Source organism: Maniola hyperantus, chromosome 15, assembly GCF_902806685.2.
Source record: "Maniola hyperantus chromosome 15, iAphHyp1.2, whole genome shotgun sequence".
Lineage (NCBI taxonomy): Eukaryota > Metazoa > Arthropoda > Insecta > Lepidoptera > Nymphalidae > Maniola > Maniola hyperantus.
Genome location: NC_048550.1, coordinates 5,891,988 through 5,918,077, shown reverse-complemented (window position 1 = coordinate 5,918,077; position 26,090 = coordinate 5,891,988). Strand labels below are relative to the sequence as shown.

Below are 26,090 nucleotides of genomic sequence, written 5' to 3'. Positions count from 1 at the left end.
CACATCTCTAGTGGAAAAGCAGGTTAGCCTGCTTAAGGAATGAAGTCAAGTAAACTTACGCCACCGCAAGTAAACTCGGTCTAGTCGAAGGTCCGAAACCCGGAATAGGGTGACATTTCGCCGGGTACACCCCAAAGCCTGTCTCCGTGAACACACTTGTGCACAGCATCATCACTGCCTGGTGATGGAGGAAGTACATCGTCAGGTGTGGCACGTTGTACAAGTAACGTACTTCTCCACTGTATACCTTGTAGAACACGTCGTTCAAGTATAGCTGAAAATCAGTACCCTTAATATAAATGCGAAAGTGTGTGTTTGTTGGTTTATTGGTTTGTCCTTCAATCACAGCGCAACGGAGCAACAGATCGACGTGATTTTTTGCATGGGTATAGTTAAAGACCTGGAGAGTGACATAGACTACTTTTTATCCCGGGAAATCAAAAATTTCCCACTGGATTTTTAGAAACCTAAATCCACGCGTACGAAGTCGCGGGCATCAGCTAGTAAAATATAATTTATAAAAAAAGACAATAGTAGGTAGGTATAGCGCATAACTGAGTAGGCTCCTGCGGTAGTGGAGCGGTGCGGGAGGGGTGACAGTTGTCCCAAGTTGACGAATCAATGAGCTTTTGAGTTTTTCGTCACATCATCACACCCTTTCCGCACCGCCGCGCCGCACTACCGCAGGAGCCTACCCAGTTATGCGCTTTCTTTGAAAATTATTTAAATTATATATGAGTAAAATCATGTTTTCTTCAGGGATCGTTTGAGTCTTGAGTCTTGGATTTTCTGTTCCCGCAGTTTATATTAGATTTTTTTTGGGTGGGTATCCTATAGCTGTGTCTTAGCCATACTTGCCTATTAATTATCCAAAAGGTCACTGGAGTAATGAGCATTTACCTAATTAAAAAATATACTTACGTCTTGCGAATATTTCACAGTTAAAATCCAAAATCCTAGTGCACATACTATCGTCTTTTTAAGCTTCTGTTCGGTGATGATTTGGCAATCACCCAGCTCACCAAATGGTGCGTTGAAATGATCGTCAAATATTTTCCATCTGTAATATGGACCTAAAAATAGTTTACATAATTTTACAGTTTAAGGGGACTCAGTTCGGTGCTTTCTCCATACAAACGTAGGAGGGAAAATACAACAATATTCGATATTGTACGCACAAAACTAAGAATTATATTGATTTATCTCGTCGTTATCTAGGTTCAATGATATCTAAAACATTGAAAAAAATATTGATTTAAAAGTTACGAGCCTCAAAAGATTCCTATTTTAACACTAAATTTATGACAACTTTGGGCGTAAATAAATAAGATTAGGGATATGAAAATTGTAAAACAATTTATCATTAGACGTAGTTTATTTATTCATTAGTTGAAATAACTTTACTTTGCAAACATAAATTCAGTAGGTAGTTTTTTCTCAAAAATACTTTTCCTAAACCTTTTTCGCGCGTTTGATTTCAGTGATAATCATCGTGCCTCTCAACTTTCTCATACAATGTCAAGTGAAAAGCAAACACGTTACCCACGTGCGCTGCCAATTTCGGTCGAGCGTCCTGCGTCACCAGTACACCAAATAGGTTCAAAATCTAACCTACTTTCTAATGGTACAATTTACATCATCATCAACTCATCGCCGGCCTACTACTGAGAATAGGTCTCCAGTGTCCTCTCAGAATGAGAATGGTTTATGCCATAGTAAATCACGCTGCCTAAAAGCAGACTAGCAGACTTTACACACCCTTGATTGAGAACATTATGGAGAACTCTCACTCATGCAGGTTTCCTCACGATGTTTTCTTTAACCGTTTTAGGTACTTATCTTTGCCGTTAATAAGCAAGCAACCCCTATTAATTCGATATGTATACTAGGTACCTACTACTATTTACCTCTATGAAGTCCAATGAAGAAATAAGCATACGACATAATATCCATAGCAGTTGGTTCCGGAGTTATGGAGTTTTCAGTATTTTTGGAAACGCCCACACCCTTTCCATCGTTCGTTATTTGAACCGCGCACATTTCGAAGGCTAGTCCAACCAGTTTCAAGGCTAGGGTTTGGTGCAACCATATCACGTAAATGTTCGTTACGTTTAAATGCATGTACCACAGATACATCCATGTAAATACCAAACTGATTTGGTTCATGTATCTGAAAAGTAAGACTTATTTTTAATTTTTATTTAATTTATTTATATTTATTTAATTTAATTTAACTTATAATAAAACTGTAACAGGTCAAATTCTGTACATTGAAGATATTTTGAATTTTTTTTTTCGAGGGCACTCTATAATCGATACTGAACCCAAAACTGTAATTTTTTTCATTTTTGTCTGTCTGTCTGTCTGTCTGTCTGTCTGTATCACGGCCGCGCATCACGCTGAAACTACTGAATGGATTCCAATGAAACTTGGTAGGATTTGAGGTCATACTATGAGGAAGAATATAGGATACTTTTTATCCCGAAATTCAGCATGGTTCCCGTAGGAGAGGGGATGAAAGTTAAAATGTATACTGAGTTGTAATTCATTAACGCGTAGTCCGATTTCATTCATTCTTTTTTTGTTAGAATTGTTAGAAAGGGGATATTTTAAAGATTGTTCCGTAAATATTTCAAGGTCATCGGTTTTTAACCGACTGTCAAAAAGGAGGTGGTTCTTTTTCTACATCGATTTTTTCGAGGTTTCTGGACCGATTTGCATTTTTTTTTTTAAATTCAACAAAAAAAGTTTTTTTGGTGGTCACATAAAAAATTCTGGATTCAACTCCTTAATCCTGATGCTGCAGGGTTACTGCCCGCCTGAGTTATCAAGATTCAGGAAGTGTTCATAGTGAATTCATATTGTAGGTACCAAGCAACGACTTTATTCTCAGACTTCAAGTCCCAACTCCTCAACCCTGACGATGTAGGGTATAGCACTCCTAAACTATAATGTTTCAGGAACTGCGGATGATGCAAAATTAATTTAGGTACCAAGCATAGGCTACATCATTGAACTTCGGATCCTAACTCCTCAATCCTGATGCTGCAAAGTACTAAAGTCCTAAATCGTGGGGATTTTAGAATTTCTGATAGTGAATTGATATTTTAGGTATCAAGCAACGGCTTCACGATGACACTCCCAGTCCGAAATACTCCACCCGAGCGAAGCCGGGGCGGGTCAGCTAGTAAGTAATATAGTTTCATACCTATTTTCTGCTGTCGTAGCATTTCTTCGACGCAACCGATGCAGCTGAACAGAGTCGTTATGTAGGTACCTACCTAAATAAATTGAATTACGTGCACTTTTCGCTATGCAAATCACCACCACCAGTTTCTTATACAAATTAATTTCAAGAGATTACAAGTAGGCAAACTGTACAAGATTTGCAGAAGCTAGCTATTGTGATCCATCCGTGCTCTAATAAACTAAAATACCTAGTATCATATTCCATATCCAGGATAGACATCCACTGCTGGACATAGGTATCTTGTAGGGACTCCATATACGCCACGGTCTTGCGCCACCTGAATACAGCGGCTCCCTGCGACTCGCCTGTTGTCCGTCCACTTAGTGTGCGAGGTCGCCATTCCAGCACCTTGGGATCCCAACGTCTATCGGTTTTTCGAACTATGTGCCCTGCCCATTGCCACTTCAGCATATCAAGGTAGACGGGTTTTATTTGATACAGTCCGAATTCCGTAAGTAAAGCCTACCTACTTACGGAAACGGAACACTTGCATTGGTGAGATGTATAAAAATATTTAAGACATAGACCTTTGGACGAATGCCTAGGCCTATCACCCATAAGTCTAGGGTAGGTACCTACTATCCATACTAATATTATAAATGCGAAAGTGTTTGTCTGTCTGCTAGCCTTTCACGGTCTATCCATTCAACCGATTTTGACGAAATTTGGTATAGAGATAGCTTGCCTCCCGGGAAAGGACATAGGCTACTTTTCACGGGATTTTAAAAAACATAAATCCACGCGGACCAAGTCGCGGGCATCATCTAGTAGTCTATAACTAACCGTCTATCACAGCATTTAATTATGATGATATTTCCCCAAACCATCATAATCGAGTGGAACACGTGAGTCCCACATATGAGACAAAGCAATAACAATCCAAGGCCGGTTCCATAGTTGCGTTTCATTTCATTGTCTATTATCTTCTTGTAAAAACTACCAATCGATATGCACACGAGCAAGGAAGCGTAATATAAAATACCAGATAGAGACATTAGGATTTTCTTAGACCACGATTATCAAAATATTCAGCGTATTGATAATGATAAGTAAATCTAGATTAGGAAAGTATATGCGTTGTAGTGCCTAATAAAGTTTATTGCTCTAGTTATTTCTGTTGAGTTTATTCACAGAAAATTAATAAAAATAAGAAAATACACTTGTGTATTTTGCGTACCGGCTAAGTATCTTTCCCTGTTTCATGTGTGACACATCTATCAATTACTTGTCAATTTCAAAATAAGTATGTAAGGTCTGGGCATATTAAATACTCCACGGTTAAAGTACGGTACCTACTGTAGCCAATTGGTGAAGGCATTTTGGCTGTTGACCACGATGAATACACTTCTCTACGCTTCATCATCATCATCATCATCAGCCTGTGGACTTCCACTGTTGGACATAGGCCTTCCCTTAAGAGCGCCACCACACCCGGACCTCAGCCTTCCTCATCCAGCAACACCAGCCCGCCTTTACGTGACACCCTAGGGTTTGCTAAATAAAAGTCATTATGATTAAATAAACAATTTACTACACATAATGTAGGTTCACAATAAAAATAGTTTCTAAAAAGAGGTATGTACGATAACACATTGTCTGATACAGATCTAGCTGTGGATATTGTTCTATAACCGGCTACCTAATAACAAAATAATTTTAGCAAAATATCATTAGATGCAATGCAGACGCTAGTGCAAAGCAAAGTTACGGAAAAAATATATAAACTTAAATGCATTTGTACACCATTTAATACTAATTTGGCATATCGGAATGTTTCCAACTCCACTTTTGGCCTATTATAATTGAATAAAGGCGCATACACATTACCTACGGAGTCGTGAGTGTCCCGAGTTCCTGGCGCAACAGACGGCAATTGGAAATAAATTTCACACTAGTATACTTGACTTTTGCAGTTGTAGCGCTCTGGTATGCTCAAGCCTTCTGTAGCACGTGCGCTCCGATTGGTCAATTTTTCATGCCAGATTGCGTGGCGACACATCACAACACAGTAATATGTCGGCAACTTTATTTGAATCTACTGTTTTTAATTTTTTTATCTACGTCTTGCAAACGGGGTAAGATACCTATTGCATCTAGGCCCTATGCTAATCGCTATAGTGAGTACTTAAGAAGCTTCACTTTTTTTAACTGGCTGACTTAGCTCCGGGCTCTAGCCATTTGAGCTAATAGCTCATTTTGCCATTATTGTTAAACATCCAAAAATTATGAAAAAAATACTCAGAAGAGAAGCAACAAAAACAATTTTAGCTTCCTAATGTTTCTAAAAGCCTCATAAATGTGTATTTATGCATTTTTAAATCAACTTTCATTTTATCACATAAGACAATGATTTCATCAATATACCTAACCTATAATACTGTTCAAGCTGAAAATATCTATTATAATTTTTTATAATAAATTTATTCAATCATCCAGTTGTGTAAATTCAATTGACTAGCATCTAATTCATATTCTATTAAGATTAAATATAGCATTTAATATTTTATTTATTACTTACGTAAAATGACAAGTTATAAATTAAAAATTATAAAAAATTACATAAAAATAAATCTTATTTAGAATAAGTGTTTTATAGCATAGTTGTAGTATGAAATAAAAAATTACGACTAATATTCAAATGTATACAGGCACGATTTGAGACCTACCTTCACTCACCATACAAAATGAGTTTTCACGCGCCATTTTAACCCTATGTGTCAACCGTCATGTCAAAAGTACGGTTCACCTTTAAAATAAGGACTAAAATCGTACTTTTGATATGACAGTTGACATATACTTTAAGTGGGTATAAAATGGCGCATGAGAACTCATTTTGTACGTATTATAATATTGTTCTAACATAAAGCTGTGTCCACTTGCAATATTACGGAGTTAGTTGTCATTCTCATGTCAATGTCAATTCCTGCAAGTTGGAGCAATTAAGATTTGCAGAAATTGAATTACCGGGTGTCAACACGGTGCAAGTGACTTGCCAGAGCCGAATTGTGCCATTTTTATTGCTAGAGTTGACACTTGGCAAAACTAAGGTGAGAATGAAGTTAGCAAGCAGGTGTCAAAGCAGGCCTGTTAGCATTTGAATAGGAAAATAACGACGTGTAGTATGAAACAAAATATAACACTTGCATGTAACATAATATAACTTAAAATCTATACAGTCCCAAAAAAAATTAACAACTTCCTAGTACTTACACAGTTCTGTCATACATTTGACGTGTATAAGGTAAGTAATGCAATTTTGCAGTTGCAATGTACTTATTAGCGAAGGTCTAAGTGTAGATTTACGAAGCAATTAAGTTTAATATTGAGTTTTCTTAGACAGACAATGTGGCTAATTCCTTTGTACACAATCTCTAAACTAAACTAAAATATCACGTCTAAATCTATTGCTATCCCTTTCATAATGTTGCTTGCGGAAAAGGATGGCACTAGATTTAGACCTGTTAATTTAGTTTAGTTTAGAGATTGTGTACTAGAGAATCGGCCCCAGTGATTGAAAAATATCCCTTATAAAAAAATTGTTAAGTAATATAATTTTTTTGTGGTGCTGCAATATATTTACATCAAAACTAAAACTAAATCTACAGCTTTCGATAAGGATAAAATTATATGCTACATAAACAGAATCTCCGATGAAACCTACAAGTATTTATTAATTTATCGTTATCAGTTAATTAATATAAGCAGAGCGAAATATCTGTTGGCATTATAATATGTACCTACTTTACTAGCTAATAGGATGTTTACATTTCCTTATGTTACATCTTCTATTAATATATTATGTACAAGTAAAAGTTTATTGCATCAATTTATTCTACAATATGAACTAATAAGTAATAACTATTAATTTAATAGTATTTTGTATGACCAGATACATATTAACAACACTAACTGATGTGTAATATTGTAGTGTTTCTGGTACTCTAAAATAATATATATCAGCATTATAATAATACAATCAGCATTACAATCAATGAAATTGTGGCAATCTCATATGTTTAATGTTTTAACCTTCAATAGGAATCATACTCTTTATTGCCTGATATTATTGTATAAATAGTATCATTATACGTCGTACAATCCTTCGCGGCACGCGGGATCATAAACCGCATCAGGGACGTCAGTCACTAGGGTTGCACGTTCCTTCAAATGAGTCATTGATAAAACAACGACTATGCGGATGAGCGCAATGAATACCATCATTTATGTTGGCACGAAACGGACGCGTCCTTAAAAGACAACATAAAAAGCATTGGTGGTACAAAAGTGCATCAACAAGCTTGTGGTGTGATAATTATTATTATAGTGTCAACCTTATCAGATAATCCCAGAAATTGGGATGATGACTATGTCAAAAATAAATTATTTCTTAGGAACTATTAAATAGTCTTCCAAAATTATATCTACGTCCTCTGTTAGTTTTAAATTTGCTAATCATTTTAAATTATTGATTTAAATAAAAAATACATCAAATTAGATCAAATGTTTATGACGTCACATATATGTATTTCATACAAGCTTCCTTACTAAGCAAGCCTTTTGACGTTTGGTAAAAAGTCGCTGGTTTGACAAATAGTCATCATCCCAAAATTGCAAAACATTGAGTTTAATAAACCACGTGACAAACTTTCATTTTACGAAAAAGGATGGATAAGAAAGTTGCAATATCACTACGCCCACTATAAGGCCTGTAAGTGCAAGTAAGCGCGCAATACGCACTACACTGTGCCCACGTTTCATGACGCCGCGTGTGACAGATCGAACAGAGTTTAGTATAGGAGATCCCTACTAATGGTTGTACAATAAATAATAACTTAAGTAATTAATTTACTTGGTTAATTTTTATAAATAAACGATAAATCTATACCTATGAGACTGATATAATTGAATCCTGCTTTAAAGAAAGCGATCCAAAAGAAGACCTTAAAATAAAGACTAAACAACTAAATCTGCATCAGACATTTACATTTTACATCTTTTCAAATAAAATTGCATTGTTATAAAACATACAAATCTGTCTGTATAAGTCAATGTCAACATTGTGTGAGAACAAAATTACAATAAAATTCATAAACATTATATAATATTTAATTACCGTTATAATAATTTCATTCACAACTATTGTTATTATACCACACCTAAGGTAGTTAGAAAAGTATTGCCTCTATGTATCATATTACGAAAGGAGATTTTTCAATAATCCTACTTACATTTTTCTATATGAATAAATAACAAACTTATTGCATATATGCAACAGTAGATATGAAAACAAATTAAACTTTAAGTACCTCGTAATAAATAACATAAAATTGCAATATCCATTTAACTACAGAATATATGCGAGAGAAACTTATTGAACTGCACAGAGAGCTAGCAGAGATAACACAAAATGTAACATTATTATACATAGGTACTGTGCAATAGATTGAGACACAACTGAAGTGCTTGAAACCTCTAGTTACAATACTTTAAATAGATTAATTTGTTCAAGCATCTATAAATACTTATATGAGTTATTCAATTTTTTGAATTATAAAGTCAAGACGTTCTAATGTTTATCATTATTCAATGACGATTACTCAAATGCATTTTAGTACTTTTATCTATTGCACAAACACAGACATAAATAGGTAATCTCTATAACTACTAGATTTATATGTCGTTAATTATTTTTACATAGTTAAATACAACATCCAGAATGTTACATTAATAATTACAAAATTTAATCGGTGCAAACAATTACAAAAGTTATCCACAATAAAGTCACTGTAAAGGAATTTTTTTATTTATACATTTTTTACCTCATTAAATTTAACCACCTCGTTAATTCGTACAACAATAAAAATAAGAACAATATTTATTTAGTAATAATTGGCAGTCCTAATAGTCGCTATAGTCCATACTAACGAGCGACGGCGTCGAGAACACGGATCGTAGATCGCGTTTCATTACGTCAGAACAAAATAGTTCTAGTCGAGGCCATCCGCTCGTTTCTCTAAGAGCATACATCTATTAACGGGAATACCTGAACGATTAATCCTCCAGCGATTACTCGAAGCTACACTACCGGTCACTCGTGATTCGCGACACATTTTATCGTCATTCAGGTTGAACGCGTCGCTCTGAGGCCTTACTACACTATGAGATACACGTGAACTTATTAGCCTATTCAAATGCTAACAAAATTTGGCGCCTCCTGCTAACTTCATTTACAGTACGCGGAAGAAAATATTGGACATCGACCTTTAAAAAGACATAGCGGTTTCGTTAAGCGTTGTCTCTGTCGTTGAGACCGATAAAACGTCACACAGGTATGAGTGACAGAGGCAACGCTCTACAAAGCCGAAATCTCATTCTAAAGGTCGATGTACAATATTTATTGCCGGCTACCGTATGTACTTTACTAACATTTGTTTGCAGTGAACCATATAGGTACTTACCGCAAAAAGTAATTTTTGAATTATCGTCAAAAATTTGCTATAGAAAAACTTAGAAAAACTGTTTCTAAAAAGTTTTGACGTGCAGATCAACTAATTCTATAAGAAAGTTTTCGTCACGTCGTGTGTGATCGTGACCGCAAATTGTGCCGTGCTCTTGCAAAAACACCCTAACCCTCTGTTATTTTAATCAGATGTTCCAGTGGCAAAAAAAATTTGACACCAAAACGGTTTCCGACAAGCTTCATATAAAACGGTCTGCTACCTGAACATCCAATTAATATCCGGGCCCGACAGATGACAAGTGGGAACGGGGGGTAAGTGGAAGGTATCAGAGTGAGCACAGTAAGGGTCTGAACACACGTACTTACGCAAGTTACTTGACGAGCTCTGATCTACGGCGTAAGTCAAGTTAGCAGGAGATATCAAGCAGAGTGAGCACAGTTGGGTTCTGAGCACGCGCGCTACGCACATCACTGGTCATTTCACTTGATGAGCTGTGATCTACGGCCTAAGGGCGCCTTAAATTTGCCGTAAGACTGCAGCGATGCGGCCATGCTGCTTTGTAAATCCATATAAATAAAAACGCGTGTGACTGCGGCCGCGCATCAATTCATCAATCGAAATTGTAAGCATTTACAAAGCAGCGCGGCCGTAGCGCTGCCTCCGCGCGGCACATTGCGACAAATTTGAAGGCGTCCTTAATCTAGTTAGGAGGAGGTATCAAGCCGATTGAGAACAGTAATGTGCTGAGTACGCACGTCACTTCACTGGGCGAGGTGTGACCTACGGCGTAAGTCCAGTTAGGGAGAGGTACCTATCGAGTCGAGTGAGCACAGTTAGCACGGACACTACGCACGTTACTCGTCACTTCACTTGATGGGTTACGCGACGCACTTAAAGCGGCGGAATGTCTTGGTATCAAGCATTGGAACGAAGTAACGTCGACAATCAGGTTCCGAGCACGCGTGTTACACGTCACTTCACTTGATGAGTTGCGCGGCGCTCTTGGAGCGGCGGAACATCTTCGCGCCCTTGTTGGGCGCGGGAAGCTCGTGCTAGTTGCTGCCGTTGGGCGCGCGCGCCATCGCTGGCGAGGCAGCGGGTGGAGGGCGCACGGGGCCCAACGTCTCCTTGGAGCCATCTGTGCCGTAGATCTTGCCCGCCTTCTTAGCCATGGAGGCGAGCAGTTCCTGGGAGCATTTGTGGGCTGATCGCAGCGACAGCGCCCACTCTTTCAGTCCGATCTCATCCTGGAAATTATTATATTATTATTCATACTAATATTACAAATGCGAAAGTGTGTTTGTCTGTCGGCTAGCTTTTCATGGCCTACCTATTTAACCGACTTTGGCGAAATTAGTTACAGAAATAGCTTGTATCCTGGGAATCGGCTTAGGCTACTTTTTGTTCCAGAAAATCAAAGAGTTTCGATGGGATTCTTAAAAATCAAAACGTAAATATACATGGATGAAGTCGTAGACAAATTGGTACAGAGATAGCTTGCATCCTGGAGACTAACACAGGATCATTTTTATCCTAGAAAATCAAAAGTTACCACTGTATTTAAACAAAAACCTAAATTCATGCAGAACGAAGTCCCGGGCATCATCTATTTATGTAACTATTCATTTCATTTCATTTTATTTCAAAACATTTAACTCTTCCTGTATTACAACTTTACCCAGGTAATTAAAAAGTAGTCATGTATAAAAAGTAAATACATACAGTATTTGTAAGCACGATTTTCGTATCATTCCTAGTGCGCAGCACAATACACTGCTCACTCTTAATCTGCACCAGGTCGGAGGACACCTCTTCCACACTATCGAGCAGGATCATCTCCGGCTTGGCGCTGTTCTCCAGATGCAGTTCCAGGCGGTTAGGATACAGCTTCGCGTAACGCGTTTGCCACGCGCTGGCAAACGGCCCGCCAAGTTTCTTTATGTAACCATGCAGTATACAGTCTGACTCTGAAAATATGAAATATAAAGTGTAAAATTGAACTCTTTGATTCCTTTCTTTTCCAAGATTTACTACCACATGATTTGAATGTCCAGTTTGTTTAAAATGCTTATTAGTACTAGGGTCCTTTAAGATTTTTCAATGTCTTTCGAACTAGCTGTAAACTTATCTACATTGTATTGGTAATTGGTACTGATTCTGATTGCAATATATTCACATCTTCTTACCAATGTAATAAGAAAAGGACAGATAAATTTATAACTGTCAAACCTTGTGACTTTAGGTGCCAGTCTTACCTTTTTCATCAGCGTCAAACTTTTGCTTCTGCTTGGACTTTTTCTTGTGTTCCATCTTATCAGCTTCTTGGTTGATAGTTTCGAACACTGTCTCGGCCACTTCGCCCTGCCAGCGCTCCGATATCACGAGCGGGAAATCCTTGTACTGGGCTTGATCCGACTCTGTGAGCTGCAAAGAAAAAATGTTATTACAATAAAATAGCGATTATTTTCGCACTCTACAAAACAAGAATTTCATATCGGACTATTCGTGATATCTATACTGTAATTATAAAGAGGTCAAGTTGTAAGTTTGTTGGTAGGAAGTAAACTCTGGAACTATTGAACAGATTTAGAAAATTCTTTCACCAGTAGAAAGCTACATTATTCCTAAGTAACATAGGCTATACCTACTTTATTTTCAAAAAATTAGCGATCCCTACGAAAATTGTAATAAGCTACTGGTGCGAAACAGGTGCGGGTCGCTATTTATGTTATAAATTATGATGGCATAATGTGGCCGTTTACCACAGAATATTAATAATACCTTTCAGTACAGAAGGCTGACTCTGCAAAGACATTTAAATAAATAGCGACTCTTGTTACGATGCAATAAAGTGCATATTAGCTCGCACAGCACTGCTGCCTAAAATTTAGCAAACGCCTCTCTTTCGAAGAATCTTTTGTCTGTCTTTCACTCTCTTATGATATAAGGCTTACGCGGGAGCCGTCAAGTGGCACCCCGCAGTAGGTACATTTCTCGGGTCACGGGACCAAGTGAGCCCGAAATGCTTATTACATTTGAAACGCTAAGGGCCTTTTCACAATACTTGCGGTGCGATGAAGAGGTGGTATTTTCCAGCACTAGCAAAACTAACCTTAATCCCTTTGGTGTCCTCTTCATCGAAGCTGCCGATATCGAAGGCATCGGCAGCGTTGACTTCGCCCCGCGGCGGGATCAGGGGCGGCGTGTACTTCTGATGGTACACTTGCTGCCAGTCAATGCCCGCGAAGAAAACGTGTTCTTTCACTTCGTCAGCACTAGGAAAATGAGATTTGTTACTTAGATATCCAAGATATAATCCTTACATTCGAGTATTCAAAAGTATCAGACGCCCTAGTGTAACTTTTCGTTAAACGTTAACTATGCGTAAATTTGTCATTTAGTATGGAAGTGAAAGGGATAGAAAACCAACTAAATACTTACCAGTGTGAGCTCTTAAGTAACGGAGTTAGGCAGGGTGAAGCCATGTCGCCTAACCTGTTCAACGTCTATATAGATGGGTTGAGAGGAAGACTAACGAAAACGAATGTCGGTTGTTTTATCAATAACACCTGCGTAAACCATTTCACCTATGCCAATGATACCTTTACGATGATTGCTTGCACCTAGTATCAGCGCCTACTGCAAGAATGTGAAGAATATACAGCAGAACAGAACAAATTCTACTATAATCGCAAAACGCAACAGCTTATCTCTCTCTCTGTGGGAATGCAAGTACGGTCTAGTAACGCAAAATCTGAGGGAAACTGTTGCCTGAAACTGAAAAGGCATACAAATAACATAAAATCATTATTTTGTCATACCCGCGTCCTTTACAGCCCAGGCGTTTGTTGATGTCCCTTTGTAATAGACCTTCCAATAAACTCTTCAAACTAGGGCTGAATGACTCTGGTAGTTCCACATTCTGGAAATTATCATATATTTATAGGTAGGTAGGTACATCATGAAAATGTCGTACGCATCATCAATGGGGCTGAGTATTTGCTTTTATAATATGGTTCTGAAAGCGTTTTTATTTGGTGATTAGATTTGTCATTACACAAATTTAAACATTGTGTAAAACTTATTTAGTCAAAGTTATTATACAATTGATTTGCTCGTTAGTGACAAAGTTGCCTGAAAGTAAACGGCTGGGCTTTCAGTTACCCTAACCCACGAGAGGGTGTAAGTGTATTGTTACATATTGGGGCTGATTCTCTTGTACACAATCTCTAAATTAAACTAAATTAACAGGTCTAAATCTACTGCTATCCTTTTCCGCAAGCAACATTATGAAAGGGATAGCAATAGATTTAGATGTGCCCTTTTAATTTAGTTAAGTGATTGTGTACAAGAGAATCAACCCCATCATTGTATTTTTTTTATAATATGAAAGATTCTTTGCCGGCTCTACTCAGAAGAATCTGCATTCTGAATCAGAGGTATAGTCACAGTCACAGAGCATAAGTGCTATTAGTTGTCCTACATGAAACAAATAAATTTTGATTTTAACTTTGAAAGAGTCAAGTACCACAGTAATCGAAGAGCGAAGACAAACTCAAACACAGGCGGTTGGTTTTTAAGCATCCATTTTTTGTTTGTTGCGTAACTTACTGTTATAATTACAGCTGATTACTGACAGCATCGGCTTTGCACGGGTAGTTTTGCTTGCTTTTACTAATAAGATCACGTTCAAAACAGATAAGAACCTTCTCCAAGAGACACAATCTATTGGTTAAAACTTGAATCGATTGTCTTCAGCATTTTCCTTCAGCGTTCTATAAAGCGCAAGTTCGACCACATATGGCGTTTTCGCTCAGGTTTAGGCCGAAGCTCAGTACCTTATTTACTAATCCTTCCATTTGATCAACTTGTGGACAATGCCGAACACTAACCAGCTTGTTGGAAATCCTAAAACACCACAGAGTTGTAAGCTCTCTTTGCCTGATTTATAATGGGATCTGAGGAGTTTTTTGACCTAATTCCACCCTCTCTTTCATACTCCACTACCACCACCAACGAAAAATTTCACCCTCAACACCTGGGTGCCTGATGTACTTCGAACACCCGTGGTGCCAGGTTTTTCCATGCACATGCAAATTGTGGAACCAACTCCTTTCGGCGGTGTTCCCATTATATTTCAACATGAGTTTATTTAAGGGGCGGATCAATAAATTCCCGAAAATCTGGCAATGCAAAGCCAGATTGGTGCTGCAAATGTTCATGGGCAGCGGTAGTCAAATCCCTCTGACCCGGCAATATTGCTCTATCTATCTTGCATGCATCTATCACTATCTAGGTATCACTCTATGCATCTTCAAAGTAAACGCGTCCCATCTTAGGCCACATCATCACTTTCCATCGGGTGTGATTGTGGTCCAGTGTTTGCCTATAATAAATAATAAAAATTAAAAATCTAGATGTCTCCGTCGACCGACTGTATTAAGTATTTCTATAAGCTGTGCTCACTGCTTATACTATGGATTAATTATACTAAATTAAAGTAAGAATAAGAGAGAAACATTCATTACAGTTTCGTTTACCATGGTAAGCGTCATCCGGTCGATCTCGTGTTTGTCCTTCGTCTTGTGCTGGCGGAAGGGCGAGTGGCCCTTCAGCAGTTTGTAGAGCATGCAGCCGAAGCTGAACCAGTCCGCCGACGAGTCATAGCCCGTGCCCTTCGATAGCACTTCGGGGGCCATGTAGCCGTGGGTCCCTCTAAAAAAGTTTTCTTTATCAGTATAAGAAGGTTAGTGATTTTACTCAGCGATCTCACCAAAGTGGATAGAATTGGAGCATCGATACATTTAGTGATAAAGTAAAAAAACCTCAACTTGTTTTAAAGCTCAAGTTCATTAGTATTGCTGGTATTGAATTCTTGACTGTTTGAGTTAGCACATCTCGATTATGTTGATTATGGTTAGAACTCATCGGATTCGCAGATCTACCGCTAAGTTAAGCGACATGTAACTATGCTATGTAGATACCGATTTTATTTATTTATTTATCGATTAACCATATAAATTGCATCGTTATACTCAAATGAGATTGCGGTTTAACAGCGATCACGCACTCATTCGATCCGAATCCATGAAAATACGGATATAAAAAATATCTACGACAGATATCATAAGCTACCATACAAATAGTTCGTAAAACAAAAATGAACGTATTTTTACGGACTCGGATGAGTGCGTGAACGCTCAGACAGTATCTTTAAATCTATCTGCAGACTATGCCAGGAGTTTGTCCAGACTTCGATGCACAATGGTACTGATTCTGAGCACAACCTAATTTTAGAGTATTCGCATACTCTTCTTACTAATGTAATATGAAAAGGACAGACGCAGTTTGACAGTTTTAAATTTTATTTTTAGATGGTAAAACCCGTGATTTTAGCGCACAGTCGCGAGCCTACTGTTTAAATTTGTAGCGTGCACTAAAATTTAGAGTCTTTAAATGTAAAGTTCATGTTCTGTCCCTTTTTAGCATTGTTAAAAAGAAAAGGATGCAGATACTCTTTAATTTAGTTAAGAGAAAGACAACGGAATCGGTGCCATTATCTGCCTCGCTCTTAATGCATGAACATAGCATCCACCCAGGAAAACACGTAGTATACACCCTTAGAAAGTTTCTCCAATTCCAGTCAAGAAAGTGCTGCTGTAGCTATACCAGGCGGCCACAAAGTGTTGGCACAGATGACAGAACTGTAAAATTGTTAGCGATTACAATGGATCGGAGACGGTCGAAGTCACAGGGAATCCAAGGACCACAGCCCCACAGAAGAACTTGAAATCGAATAAAAAAGACTTACACGCTAGCATGTGGTTTCTTTTTAGAGAAGTCGCAGGCAAGCCCCAAGTCGGATATTCGGACGTGGCCGTGTTCATCGAGCAGGATATTCGCGGGTTTCAAATCTCTGTATACTATGTGACGTTTGTGCATGTGCTCCAAACCTGCAAAAAAATTACTTAATAAACGTGATGTTGCAATATCTCTAGAAATAGAACTCAGAACTGCATTACATTATTACCATTGTGTTGTTCTTGTTCGTAATAAAAGCAGTTCTTTCATCAATCTTCAATAGAGATTTCATATAGCTTCCTCAAATGTGAGTAACGTATTTACATTAAGACTTAATCAAAGTAAAAATTAAAAAATTGCTTATTTTTTACAACATATCCGAGCGTTTGTAGGACATTGTGACAAGGGGGAAAAGGTTATTTGTGTATGTTTGTTATCATTTTCCACAAAACCTTTTTTAATTTGTATTTAGGTTTCACATAACAATATTCACCACTAAGAAAAGATGCAGTACGCGTACTGTATAGTTATTTAGAAAGAGATACCGGTTTCATAGAGCGTTGTCTCTGTCGTTGAGACCAACAAAACTTCACATAAATATGAGAGACAACGCTCTACAATACCGGATTCTCATTCTAAAGGTCTATGTACAATATCTTCTCGGCTACTCTGCTCTGTTTTGATTAAAATATTAGATTGGCATAAAGGTTATATCAGGATTTAATTATCATTTTTAGTACAATAGGTTTTTTGCGGTCATTTATTATTATTTTAATTGCCATAACTAAGAGCATTAACAACTGTAATAAAGAGGTAAATAATAAAATAATTAACATTTTCCCACACCTTTGTGCTAATTATTATAATGTATTAGCGTTATCGCACACCACCGATTAAAGTAAGTAAATTAAGTAAGGGCAAAAATAACACAAGATATTTAGTCCGCGACAGGTCCAGATGGGAATCGGGGTATGAGGCGGGGCGACACCCCGCATACCCGCACGTCACCCACGCTCGCCCGCACCAGGTTAGCGCGGGGGCTGTGCGGGTGTACGGAGCCTTCACACTTCCCGATTGCGATCTGGCCCTGTCGCGTAAGACTATACTACTTTAACGCAAACGCACATAAGACTAGAAAAATCGAAAAGTATGATCGACGAGACTATGCGACTTTTAGCAGACAGAAGTTTGTTTGTTGGTTGTGAAATACATTACAACTTCAATCCATGTGACATCACTGTCGGAATTAACATGGCGGCTAAGGTATCATGCGTTGTGGACATTTGTAGAACAGATTAAAAAATGAAATCTTTAAAATTAATTATGTAATTTTATAAACTGCAATAATTTTCGGCAAGTATGCATAGGATACGGTTTGTCATAGCACAGGTGTTCGGTCTGAATCTGTCCCAAATAAAAAGCGGTCGTCTGCGTTACTGCTTAGGCAACAATGAGCGTATGACTAGAACAATAATATTATAATAATGAAGCACATCGCCTGGTAATTACGTGGATATTAATTGAAACTCAGCACGATTGGATTTTGCATCTACAAGCTCACTGAAAGGCTCTTTTACTTATATCAATAAAGTTACTTATATCAGTATACTTATGTCAATATAGTTAGTATGTCTATATACTTAGGTCAATATAGTTAGTTAGTATGTCTTTACTTAATTAATATCAATATAGTTGATTGTTGATTATTAATGTACTGCCCCTACAAAACGCTCGTGACTATTCCCGCTCTGAAGAATATACACGTTTTTAACCGACTTCCAAAAAGGAGGTGGTTCTCAATTCGGTATATAACAGTTTTTAAATAATAAAATGTTACAGATAACAGACTAGCTATGATTCTATTTCAAACCACATTATTTGTATTTGTGATATTCTGTTGAACGATTGAATTACACGAACTTATTAAGTTACTTATTAATACTACCTGATGCCCGCTACTTCGTCCGCGTGGAATTAGGTTTTTCAAAAATCCCGTGGGAATTTTCCGGGATAAAAGTAGCCTATGTCACTCCCCAGGTCTTTATCTAAGTTAGACGCTAACCGTAACGTAACTTTAACCATCATGCAATTGGAGACAGACAGGACTGCAAAACTTCGATATCAGAAAAACCTAGTAATCTAGAACAAAGGCTCAAGTTTCGCGAGTGGTATATAATCTCTATAATATAAAAATGAATCACTAAATGTGTTGGTCATCGCAAATCTCGAGAAAAGCTAAACCGATTTCGCTAATTCTTTTTTTATAATATTCCTTGAAGTAAGAGGAAGGTTCTTACGGAGAGAAAAATTTAATTCAACCTCCCCCTCAATTTTCTCAACTCCACCCGAGCGAAGCCGGGGCGGTTCAGCTAGTACAATAATAATAATAACATTATGGGAGCAAGGCTAAATACGATGTGTACATCTATTCGTGTTAAACATGTCAGGTACAAGTACAATAGTCGAAAGTACATTATTCATATTAAAATCGACTTTATCATAATAGCTGTAAGGGCGCTATGTATAGAGGATGTAAATAATATTCGCAGGATGCGTTTTCATTACGTTTAATTAAAAACTCTATGTAGTACGATTAGTGAGAGTCTAGTGGTGAACTCACTGCAATTGTAACAATTTGAATGCCAATAGGGTTGACACTGCTTTATAAACAGTCGTTCAAAAAATTTAAATCAGCGGCCATTTTCAAATTTTTCTTATTTGCTGTTATAACAATAGAAAAATACACACTCTGTGAAAATTTCTACTGTAGCGGGCTGTACCTATTATATCATGTAATAGGTACAGCCCGCTGACATAAACGGACAGACAACGGAGGCTTAGTAATACGATCCTGTGGACACTCTTTGGGTACGGAACCTTAAAAATGCTTACCAAGTTACACATAAACAGAAAACCGATTTTTACGATCAATACGATCTTGACATTTTGTTACGGTGCATCCACACCGCAGTTAACATTTGTGGAGCAGCATTGTGCAACACGGTAACATTAGGTAACAATCTGTAACTTTTGTGGCAACATATATTAACAACTAGCTGACCCGCCCCGGCTTCGCTCGGGTGGAGTATTTTGGACTGGGAGTGTCATCGTGAAGCCGTTGCTTGATACCTAAAATATCAATTCACTATCAGAAATTCTAAAACCCCCACGATTTAGGACTTTAGTACTTTGCAGCATCAGGATTGAGGAGTTAGGATCCGAAGTTCAATTATGTAGCCTATGCTTGGTACCTAAATTAATTTTGCATCATCCGCAGTTTTTTTTTTTTTTTTTTTTATGGAACACAAACAGCTTTTACATTTTTACTTAGCTACTTATTTCTAGTTTGTACATATGCCTATTAAGTGTTCACTCATTTACATTATATCTATTTAATTTTGTGCGGGAGTTAGTTACTGAAACATTATTGTTTAGGAGTGCTGTACCCTACATCATCAGGGTTGAGGAGTTGGGACTTGAAGTCTGAGAATAAAGTCGTTGCTTGGTACCTACAATATGAATTCACTATGAACACTTCCTGAATCTTGATAACTCAGGCGGGCAGTAACCCTGCAGCATCAGGATTAAGGAGTCGAATCCAGAATTTTTTATGTGACCACCACGAAAACTTTTCTTGTTGATTTAAAAATGCAAATCGGTCCAGAAACTTCGAACACCTCCTTTTTGACAGTCGGTTACAAACCGATTACCTTGAAATATTTACGGAACAATCTTTAAAATATTCCCTTTCTACACAGACAGACAGACAAAAATGAAAAAAATTACAGGTTTGGGTTCAGTATCGATTATAGAGTGCCCTCGAAAAAAAATTTTCAAAATATCTTCAATGTACAGAATTTGACCTGTTACAGTTTTATTATAAGTATTGATTGATGAATATAACATTTTGTTGCCTGATGTTGCTGAGTAACATTTGGAAACTGCAGTGTGGATGCACCGTTAAGTAAATTCTTATAAATTTGTATGACTTCACGATATTATTGTGTAAGTGGCTCAATAAACATAAATTTTATAACGTCCAGTAGACTTTCAAAGCTAAACCTCGTATCATTTTAAGCACTTGCATTATAAAAAGCCGCAGAATACTTAACAGTACCTTCCAGACGGAGGGCTCACGCCGCGCGCCGCAAAGAAGTTTGAGCAAATAGAATAGAATTTGTTTTATTTCTTGATCACTCACATATTAAACACCAGAAGTTAGATAGCTACTCTTGTTACGACGTAATAAAGTGCAATTCAGTTTACACAGCACGGCGGCCTAAAATTTTATGAACGCCTCTTTTCGCATAAATTAATATAACGTAATTAATTTTTATCTGTATCTCGCTGTCTCTTATGAGGCTCTCGCGAGAGCAGTTGCGTCGTCAAAGGGGCGTACCGCTGTACGTATAATAAACCTAAAAAAATCTAAAAATATAGGAAACCTGAACGCCTGAGAATTTTCCATATTGTTCTCAAAGGTGTCAAAGGCGTGGTGGACTATAGCCAAAACCTTTTCATTCTGAGAGGAGACCCGTGCTCAGTAGTGAGCCGTCGATAAATTGATCATCGGATTTTACGGAAATAAAATTCCTTTGATAAAAACGTATTGTTGCAGCCCTGAGTGCACACCACTTCGACCGGCTCGTTAAAGTCAATGGCTGTCCACATCGCATCGATTGGATACTTGCTACAAATTAGAACCGTAGCTGTTGTGTAGAAAAGCAATTGCTCTTACATGTCCGTTTACAATTCGGCAAAACTCTGACGATTATGTTTACGTTTTGCTGATAATCATTAATGGACTAAGAGCCCATGAGCACCAGACCTTCGTTATTTTATAAAAGCTGAAAGTTTTTATGCGCATTGTCCCCAACACAGGGAGGAACGATCAGCGACTGTGAAGTTTTGGCAGAATGTAGGTAACAAAGACGTGTATAAAATCTTTCGTCAAAGTATAAAGTCTAATTTATTTATATATTTCGTTTAGAATAATATTAGAAATCACATTATGCATTGCCAGACACTTGGTATCGTGGCAACCCCATGCCCTTAGACATGTCTTTAGTGTCTGGCAGAGGGTTGTAGTTCCTCCCTGTGGACAAAGTTACGGGCATCAGCTAGTTATTATATTGTTTAAACGCATGGTTTAAAAAATAATTTTAATTAAAAGAAAAAAATATTGGCAGCTTGTTTAAAAATATGATATGATGAATTAATTTACCCCTTCAAATGATGATTAAATACTAATGAACGACCCGTTTGAAATCCAGACATCGCTGAGGTTGCATTGGTGCATAAGCACCAATGAGGCACAAATGCCATTTTATTTGTTCCATAACCCTGTCCATGTCCACGAAGTAATATATAAGTCAATGTGTATCAAGGATTATTTTTAAATCCCATGGTTTATATTCCTTCTGAAGCATTTATCCTGAATGACAAATTTACCGTCCCCTTCCCTTCTTCTTTGTTATAGCCCTTATTTATCCATTGTTGAGTGGACATATGCCATAGGTTGGCGAGCCAAGTTGTTCCCGCAAAATGGCGTCAGACCAAACGAGATGGTTGTCTTCCAATGTTTCTATTACTCTACTCCTTACCTAATATAACTTCAGCCGCGTAGAACTTCATCTCTGCCTCATTGAAGACGCCATGCTGGGAGAGGTGGTAGTGGAGGTCCCCACCGTTCATGAGGTCCAGGATGAAGCAGAGCTTGTCCGGCGTGTGGAACGCGTACGTCATACAGACGATGAACGGGCAATCCACCTGCAACGTTTTGTAAGTACCCATAATTATGCGGAATCACCATATTACAATTGGACAGTATTTTCTTTAAATTTTTCCGATTTCGCAGTTTTTGATATTTATTTCTTTATATATTTGAACAACTTTGTTACAATACAGGATACACTTAAAAACACAGGACGATTTATTACTAGAGTGGTCTCTTCCAGGTAACCCATACCTACTGTTAAACATGTGTTAAAAAATTCAGAATTTCTTTCAAGCGTAGGTAAACAACAATAAAAAATTACAAAATTCATAATAGCTGGGCGATTACGGTAAAATAACACGTCGCATCGCAAAAGAAATATCCTGAATATTTGTTTTACAATGCGACAACTTTTTTAGGCACAGGGATTGCTTGCATTCTGAAGATTCTTCATTGGATATCCCGCAAAATCAAAGAATTCTCTTGGTAGCAAAAAACTACACATACTTGTCAGTCGCGGATATTACCTAGTTCAAACTATTTTGGAATTTAGTTAGGCCGGGATTACACCTGTAAGTTTTATTCACGTAAGTGGCTTACGTAATTAATTGACAACAAATTTACTATTGTAAATATACCCATTTATGAGAGTGTTTACATTAGTATCGTAAGTTAATTATGTAATCTACTTGCGTAATATTTGCAGGTGTAGCGCGGCCTTAAATCGCCCAGGAAAGAACTTCTAAGTAAAACATAAAAATCGGTTTATCTCTCCGAACTGCGAATGGCCCCTTAACAGGTTAATACTACGATGCTAGGTCGAGACCTATTTATATTTCCAATTAAAAATACTGGGAAAGTATAGACGATGAATGTTCAATCCAGCTGTAACATTTTGTACCTATGTAGAGTTACTCATATTTATGCGGAACTGACGTAGAAACATACATGATTCAGTACGTCACTGAGTTCACCTTAGGTTTTCACGATGATTCATATCAGAGTAATAAAATTGTGTTTTCTACCTGTGTTTAAAACTTAAATACGTGATAAATAAATAATTATATATTGTAGCATTTATCTCATATCTCACTTTAGTAACAAGGCCGCCTTTGCACCTCAAAAAAAAATTTTTTGGTATCGTATCGAGTGGGATGTCAAATGAAAGAGGAGAAAATTTCGAGTTCATAAGTACAATTATACTACAGCATTAATATATATCAAGCTACAGAAAAACAATTTAACTATAATATTTCAGCGTTTATTAAGTCGATCGCAGTCGTGTTTTAGTTTTCAACTTTATCTTGTTACAATCAAAGTCAAAGTCAAATGATTTATTCAAAATACTTAGGTAATAATTATTACGCAAACTTAAAACTAAAGCTACGAGGGTTCCAAACGCGCCCAGGTCTGAGAAGAGCCCACAGCCCACCACTTTACAAAATTATTGAAACTTATTAAAACTATCACATAGCCGTTAAGCAACTCATTCCCAAGCTTGCTTATCATTTAAATAATCCTTTACATTGTAATAGGATTTTTCAATTAGTTTACGTTTTATGAAAACTTTAAACTTGTTGAGAGACATCTCTAATATGTCTTCTGGATGCTTATTATAAAAAATAAGCTTTACACTATAAGTACTTACTACCTATACTTTTAAAAAGCATTTTTAGAATCAAGGCATATTGACGCACAGTCGAAGCAACTTACTTGACTTTATAATAAACTTGATAGCTACGTTAACCACATATTTGAGTGAAACAAACCCCCTCCATGGATTTTGCATTACAAAATAAGTACATTACATATAGAGAAGAAAAAGTTCTGTGAACATTAGAAAGGATTGTAGAATCGTTCGCTTCGACTCTAAGCCGATATGCTTTGAAGTTTGAACCTCAAACATTCAAGACCAAACAAGTCCAAGGAGAAATAATCCAGATATCTTAATACCATCATCATATCCTAAAATCGGAAATCATATTCCGGCTGTGCTATTTCGGAACACTGAACATTGAATAATTCCGTTGAATTCAGTTGATATGAAATACCCGGCGGGCGAGGTATGAAAACAAATAAAGCTTGACGCATTGGCTAGACGAAAGGTGAAATAGCGTATAAACAATAAACTCGTGGAACGTTATGAGGACGTATTACGAGATGCGGAAATATTAACCGAGTATTGCGATGAATGCGTCCCTTTGTTTACCGACAGCCGCGTGACAGGCGCAGTCGAGTGAATCACATAGTATGCGATAACTTATACATATTATTAGTTGGCGTAGTACCTTATAGCAAATTCATACTATAAGTCCCGCAAATTGCTAATGCGTGTGGCCGCCATTTTAGTGACGTCAGCACTGAAGTTTCGAGCTGATGGTATATCTTATTTCGGCTGACGTCATTTCGATGATAATGAGACATGGTTCCAGCGCAATAGCAATTTGCGGGACTTATAATTAACTAACGACAAAAAGCAAGACCTATGCCCTTGTGTAAGTACACCAATCGAGCCCATTTATGCCTCTCTTTCAACAGTAAGTAGCAAGGCACACCGACCGAGTGCAGTAGGGGCGTGGCGTGGCTGACTGAAGTACAGTAGGGAGCCCCTGTGTTTCAGTTATCAACTAAAACATAGTTATTTTACTATGCGATACGCTTGAAAATGGAAATTGTTATAATGAAAACGCGCGCGTTCAAAGTGGAACAGCGCGCGGGTGTGCCGGGTCGCAGGTTGCTGAGACGCGCCGTGCAAGGAGCAAGCAAGATAGCTCATATCAACGTGTATTAGTGACATAGTTGACACGATGCTTTTAGCAATCGGCGATTTAGTCGCTTTTCGGAAGCTTGATGCCGCGATTGAACGCACCACTCCACACTATATTATCCTCTCTCCAGGCCGCCACTCGGGGCGTCACGCTGCTACTCGCCGCCACTCACCGCGCCTCGACTCCACGCGCCGCGCTCGTTCTGCGCTAACCCTTACTTTAACCTATGACATCTCGCTCTTAGCAGAGTGAACTAGTGCTGATAATAATTAATATTTTATCTATATGGATAAAATATTACTATTAAATTATATTATTTTAGCAAAATTAGTGTTCTGCTACAAATATCCAAAAACTAAAGAACATCGTAATGTTGTCGTTGAAATAAAACTCGTTGATGGCGTATAATCAGAAGGTAAGAATAGAATTGAGTTCGATGGACAGGCGAAATATACCAGGAACGGCGTGCGTAAGTATCCCGTAAGTATTATAATACTCCCATAGTACCTACTACCTAATTCAGTACTAACAAAATCTGGTGGCGTACGAAAATTTTATTGAACAAGCGTCAAGCCCACTTCACGAACATGTGGTAATCGAATTATAGGTAAGTATATTTGCGATTACTTTGGATATTATCTATGCGGCTGCCCGGTTGATTGATGTAATGACTGATGATCTACGATAAATAAGGGTAAAGTGTAATAAATATAATACTGGCACATAAAGTGAACAACAACTAAAAAATGTGTTATCTTAACTATGAATCGATCGCTCCTATGTAAATGACTATTTTTTTATTAAAATGCATTTTATATAAAACTAGCTGCCCCGGTGAACTTCGTACCGCCTAACAGTCGATTCTTTTTCAGGATTTTTTTTTAAATTTTCTCTCCGTAAGAACCATCCCCGTACTTATAACGGAATATTATAAAAAAAGAATTAGCGAAATCGGTTCAGCTGTTCTCGAGATTTGCGATCAGCAACACAACACATTCAGCGATTCATTTTTATATTATAGAGATTTAAAAATGGAAAGTAAATGTCAATTTTCACTTAAAATTATTATCAGATAATAATATGATAGTAATATA

At 37.5% G+C, this 26,090-nt stretch overlaps 2 protein-coding genes across 6 annotated transcripts in view; both read right to left on the bottom strand.

Moving 5' to 3' along the window:
- The window catches only part of LOC117988980 (lysophospholipid acyltransferase 7-like), a 36,594-nt gene that overhangs the window by 2,689 nt on the left and 7,815 nt on the right, over nt 1-26,090 (bottom strand). The window contains exons 1-4 of one of the 2 annotated variants that reach the window (XM_034976279.2): nt 4,034-4,291; nt 1,908-2,170; nt 922-1,073; nt 60-274 (exon numbers count right to left, since the gene is read on the bottom strand). In XM_034976279.2, the coding sequence (XP_034832170.1) occupies nt 60-274; nt 922-1,073; nt 1,908-2,170; nt 4,034-4,245 (842 nt within the window). In that variant the 5' untranslated portion in view covers nt 4,246-4,291. Of the gene's footprint in view, nt 1-59; nt 275-921; nt 1,074-1,907; nt 2,171-4,033; nt 4,292-26,090 lie in introns of those variants that run through there. The other variant, XM_069503426.1, reaches the window with a different exon arrangement.
- Gprk1 (G protein-coupled receptor kinase 1) overlaps nt 4,759-26,090 on the bottom strand; it is a 57,067-nt gene continuing 35,735 nt past the window's right edge. Inside the window, exons 9-16 of one of the 4 annotated variants that reach the window (XM_069503386.1) lie at nt 22,116-22,285; nt 16,523-16,664; nt 15,240-15,426; nt 13,533-13,633; nt 12,824-12,986; nt 11,967-12,135; nt 11,434-11,678; nt 4,759-10,958 (exon numbers count right to left, since the gene is read on the bottom strand). In XM_069503386.1, the coding sequence (XP_069359487.1) occupies nt 10,764-10,958; nt 11,434-11,678; nt 11,967-12,135; nt 12,824-12,986; nt 13,533-13,633; nt 15,240-15,426; nt 16,523-16,664; nt 22,116-22,285 (1,372 nt within the window). In that variant the 3' untranslated portion in view covers nt 4,759-10,763. The remainder of the gene's footprint in view (nt 10,959-11,433; nt 11,679-11,966; nt 12,136-12,823; nt 12,987-13,532; nt 13,634-15,239; nt 15,427-16,522; nt 16,665-22,115; nt 22,286-26,090) is intronic. The other 3 variants (XM_034976531.2, XM_034976533.2, XM_069503387.1) reach the window with 3 other exon arrangements.